At 38.0% G+C, this 5,385-nt stretch overlaps 1 protein-coding gene across 1 annotated transcript; it reads right to left on the bottom strand.

Moving 5' to 3' along the window:
* Positions 1 to 1,894: 1,894 nt before the first annotated feature.
* Positions 1,895 to 4,914, bottom strand: LOC128091404 (uncharacterized). Its single transcript, XM_052704502.1, has 3 exons — positions 4,757 to 4,914; positions 4,391 to 4,583; positions 1,895 to 3,333 (listed from the first exon to the last, which is right to left on the bottom strand). Exons 2-3 carry the CDS (start codon positions 4,560 to 4,562, stop codon positions 2,873 to 2,875), a joined length of 633 nt encoding a protein of 210 aa, XP_052560462.1. The 5' UTR covers positions 4,563 to 4,583; positions 4,757 to 4,914; the 3' UTR covers positions 1,895 to 2,872.
* Positions 4,915 to 5,385: the final 471 nt, after the last annotated feature.

Here is a 5,385-nt window from a genome sequence, read left to right as displayed (position 1 = left end):
TGAGAAACCTTGGTCTTGTGATATCTGCTGCTCCATCTCTGGTCTTTTGTCATTGGCCGCAACCACAGTGGATTTTATATAGAAGAAACTATAAACTGAGATTTAAAACTGAGGGCCAAACTAGAAAGGAGCACAGGAATTCAAGTTCATAAACAAATATTAATGACCCTTTTCTATTTTCTTCAAGATAAAGATGAGATTCTTTTCCTGATTTTTCCTCAGCTTTGTTTGATCTGTTTTTCTTAGAAGACATTTCAAGTTAATACCTCACAGGCTTTTCTTTCCCAGTAAGTTTCTCTGAAAGAATTTTTTCCTCAAAGGTCTTGATCTTTCAGGCCTTTACGCTTGTGTTTAACTCAACACGTGATAAAAATCCCAGTTGTAGGATCATTTGTGAGAAGAGACAAGCGTGCACAAAAATGCTTACAGGATCTCAGATGCACAAGGAAAAACTGTATAGTTGTCAAGTTGAAAATGCACGTTACTGAATCATGCTGTCAGGAAGCTGACACCTCTACAATGCTTGGTGTCTTACTACCCACTGGTGACATTTCTGACTTTTCTTTTTTCTTTTTTTTTTTTAAAGTTCCATGAGCCTCTCTCTCAAATAAGCTCTTGAAAGAAGACTGTATGAAACCATGCCAGCTGACTTCACAAACATACCACTTTCTGAAATGCATACAATCAAAGGCAAATTTATAGATGAATCCATAGATACCTTACAGTATTTCAACTATAACAACCAGACAAAAATGTTATTTCTGCATTGTACCCTGTTGTACCTTTATAGGGCAAGCTTGTCAGATAAACTGACCTATACATGTTTACAATACTGTTTTGTTGTAATTTATACCAAACAGAAGATAACATTAACTTCAAAGGAGAAAGAGCTTCCATTTTTTCAGTCTAGACTCACAGGCCTGAGGCAATTTGGGTGCATGAGCTCAGAGTATTGCTGGAAACCCCTAATTTACAAAGCAATGCAACCGGTATGTCAGTTTTTATTCATTTCTCTTTGCCTGCTAAATATCTTACTAGCAGGTATACATAAAGTCTCACTCTAGCTCAGTGAGAAGCCTTTGAAAAAAATGAAGGAAAAAAAAAAAAAGGGAAAAACAGCTTATAAGGCTAAGGCTGTGCAAGTATCACTCAAAAAGAATGAGTCTTAATTGGGAAGGTCTGGTGTAAGGGGAAAAGCACTATTCCTACTTTCACCATTTTCAAGAACAAACACATAGGATTAGCATTGTTTGGGCTGTTTGTTTTCACAGACCTCTTGAGAAGAAGCTTTAATTTACAAACTCTGCAAGATCTGACTAATGCAGCAGCCCATTCTCAATTTGGGTATACACATGAGTTATAGCAGAAGCTGCTTGATGCACTCCAGTAAAACTTCATGCTGTTCCTAAAATCCCTCACAGTCTCTGCTCTGAGGACAATGACTTAGCAAATAAGTTTAAAGATATGTTTAATTTTAAGCTCATGTGCAGGTTCAGAGAAGTCAACAAACCTTCCCTAGAAGTTTGGCGTTTTGGTTTATTTATTATATTTGGATTAAGACAAGTGTCTGCAATGCCTTAGTAATGCAGACTGATTCTCTGCAACAGCACCTGGAAGAATAAGGCAGCCTGCCTGGTCCTGTGTGATCAACAGGATAGACAGCCACCATCACTGTATTCCTCCCTTATTATCCAAAGAAGAAGAGGCACACTTCTGTTGCAGTTCTACCATGCAAGAAGCACTACAGAGTAAGTACATAACATCATTAAGTGGATCAGTATAATAAAAGCTACAACCACCTCTCCTTCCCCCTCACAAAAAAAAAAAAAAAAAAAAAAAAAAAAAAAAAAAAAAAAGAAGTTCTTCATGAGGTAGAAAGGAAGGAAAAAAGAAAGCAGCACCAAAAAATTTATTATTTATTATTCATAATTTTTCTACTATATCAAATCTATTCCTTGTGAAGAGTACTATCTTTGAGATGTAACAGAACTTTGCCAATGGGATGCATTTTCAGATTAACATGAAGGCTTACCAGTCAGGTTTTCAGTAATGACATACTGTAGTTACACAGCTTGGCCCAGTATTATCTGTAAAGTTCACCTACTGACTAAATAGGAAACAAATCTAGACCTTGAGTTGCTTTCAACTACACATTCTTTCACAAACAAAAGAGAAAAATTCAACATCTTTAGAACAAAATAAGTTTTAAAAAAATTAAAGTTCATTTCACATGATCAATTAACCCCAACTAGAGAATGGTTGGGCTTTTCACCCCTTGTTTATCATAGGATGTATCCTAGCTATCTCATACTGCTTTACACAGCTGTTTATGGATATATGAATAACCAAATATATGCAGTGAATTATAATTTTTAGATCAAGAAAAACACAAAACAAACAGTAAACCCTCTAGGCTTTTATAGAAGAAATTAAAGCACTTACTGAAAGGAAATAGTGGCATATACGAGGGCTTTGAATTTCAAATATCCTTCAAGAAGTTATTAAAAAAAGAGACTATACTACTGAGAAAGAGACAAAATATGATGATATTTCTTGGTATATCCATTACAGATGCAAAAGAAATAGTCATAGCTTAGACTCAGTCATATTTCCATTTTTAACACCTTATAATTATTAGAGGATTCTAAACTCCTAAAGAAGGCAACTCATATGAAGGATTTATTTTCATTCCAGTTTTGTCCTTCCTTGCTGCCTGTCAATCTAAGAGAAATGTGCTGGGCTTCACCCCATTTGAACCTTCATGGGTTTAATGCAGACTTCAGCCTGCATTTCTATAAACTGTGTACATGAGGATTGGCATTCATATCTCAAGAAAGTCTCTATCTTAAGTTCTAAACAGATGTGCTGAAGCTCAGAGCCTTTTAAAACATCTTTCTACTAGCAAGTCAAAATTCAAAGCAGAGTATTTCCTTTGCATATTTAAGGGAACTAGTGAAAACTCTTCTGCCAAGCTTCTGGGAGCATCACTGCTGACAACACCTGCCTGGGAGCTGGCTGTCCCCAAATCATCATAGTCTTCATCCCTTGAGAAAAGCTCCTCTCTTAACACGGATCTCAGGCTATCTTTCTCAGCTTGGAGATTGGCTTTTATCAGATGTCTTCTAGGACCATGATCTGCTGAGCAGGCCAGTCCAGTACAGTCTTTGACCCAACACGGTACAGGTTCAAGACGTACCCAAGGGCTGGCAGACCTAGCCAGTGTTTTCACAGTCCTTCCACTGTTTCTCGGCACAGGAATACTGGACAGCCCCAGAGCTTCTTCACCAGTGGAGTGCACGCTGATAGCTGGGGGACGACTCATAAATTTGTAAACTATGGAGAAAGAAACAGCAATAGACAATGCTAAACATCCAAAAAGAAAAAAAATCAAGGAAGAGTTTGAGTCTGGATGCACCCTGCAACTCTCCATCATTAAATACTTCAAGTCTCTTACACTGTTTCTAGGCCAAGCCTTTGAAAAAGCATATTGGTTACTTTGAGAAGAATATGATTTTTCCAAGTTAACAAAGTTATACTTTAAAGGAACTAGAAATTGCACTGTACTCCATTTCAAGTCTCTACTGTTATGAAAATAGCTCTTAATTTTTTCCTAGGAAACGCAGAAAAATCCATGCTCCAGAAAACAGGGCCCAGATCTAAACCCAGAGAATCAGGATCATTAAACTTCACTTGCATGGTTTGAGAGAATGTGTTATCCTCCCACTATACTTACACTACTCCCACTTATATAATATATAAGATATTATTTCCACTTCTGCAGCAGGTGAACAACTCCACTCACAGCACAGGGAGCCCACACTGATGCTATATTAAGTGCTTTAACTCAAGCTTCAAGATCATACACATCTTTTAGGAAAGATATCTATACTGAAAAAATCTAAAAACATATTTGTCTGTTTACAACATGAAAAATTACTTTTATTTTCTGTTGTTTAACCAAAAAAATTGAGACCAAGTAATACAAGCATTTTGTACACATCAGAAAGCGGTACCACTTAGTAACAGGGACGGGACAACCACCAGAGTACCACCTGAAGATCTTGTACCTTTCTGAAGCCTTAATTCACTTTAATTATATACATATCCATGGGCAGGACACACAAAGAATTATTTCACAGAACTACAGAATTGTAGGGGCTGGAAGAAACCTCCAGAGATCACTGAGTCCAACCCCACTGCAAATCAGGCTCCCTACAGCAGACTACACAGGTAGGCATACAGGCAGGTCTTGAATATCTCCAGAGAAGGAGAATCCACAGCCTCCCTAGGCAGCCTGTTCCAGTGCTCCATTGTTTCAGCAGCACTCATACACAGTTAAAGTCACATTAGAATTATTTCCCCCTAAAAAGATCCTCTTCTTGCTGATTACCTTGCAAAACCCTAGTTTCTTCTCCCCCTGGCCGTGCTGAATGCAGCTGCTTGCATTTTCTTCTTGGAAATCTAGTTTGACGTGGTCTAGCACCCTGCTGGCCCTGGTTGCCTGCTGCATCATTCTCCTCCACATGGACACGGGAATGCCCTAAGTTGTCTTGATGAGCCATTTTGGTGCGTTCCACCTAAAGCTAACAGCAAAGTTGTATTGAAAACACAGAACTAGCCAGGAACTCTTAGAAGACAATGGGAAAGAGACTTCAAGAGCCCCAGAAGCCAGATTTATTTCATATCTAGCAAGATAAAAGAAGCCAAAATAGTAAGTCAACACCAAAAGCCCTTTCCAAATACAACAGCAGCTTACCTTATTCTCTAGCCTTAACTCTTTATAAAAGAGCCTTCTTTTCTTATTCTTAGAAACAAAAAGATAACCCCACTGACTCAGGAAGACAGAGGGGACTGGGACTAGAAGAAGGAAAAGGACCACTGGAGGAGGAGCTAGCACAGCATCTGATCATTTGTAATTAGCACAGCCTTACAGCTTTTCTGGCCTAATGGGATGAAGATAGCTCACAAAAAGCTGTGCACGATAATTGTGTCTTAAAGGAATACTGAGTGAAAAAGTTTCTTTCATCCCCAGAGAAGCAGGGGAGAAGGGATAAGGAAGACAAAATAAATAATCTTTATTTCCTTGTAATATGTAAGCATGTTCTATTCTACTGTTTTTTAACGTTTTCCTCTCAGTTTTTATCATTCTGTGTGTCTGCTGCAACTACTACCTGAGTAGTAGTTCTTTTCTAACAGCATTATTTCCTAAGTTCTTTCTGTTTTTTCTGGAGTATTAGAGTCTTGTACAGCCTCTCTTAAGTTCAACTGGGCAGTAGATTTTCACTAGTTTGAATGTTTCTTAACCTTCTTCTAGCACTTAGTGAATTCCTTTTGCACTGTCTTCTATGTCCTATGTACGAAGGGAAAAGGCAGTTTTGAAAGAAA

This window comes from Tympanuchus pallidicinctus, unplaced genomic scaffold (genome assembly GCF_026119805.1).
Source record: "Tympanuchus pallidicinctus isolate F22 unplaced genomic scaffold, pur_lepc_1.0 scaffold5, whole genome shotgun sequence".
NCBI classification, from domain to species: domain Eukaryota; kingdom Metazoa; phylum Chordata; class Aves; order Galliformes; family Phasianidae; genus Tympanuchus; species Tympanuchus pallidicinctus.
The sequence above is the reverse complement of the archived record's forward strand: the minus strand, read 5'-3'. Positions and strand labels throughout refer to the sequence as shown.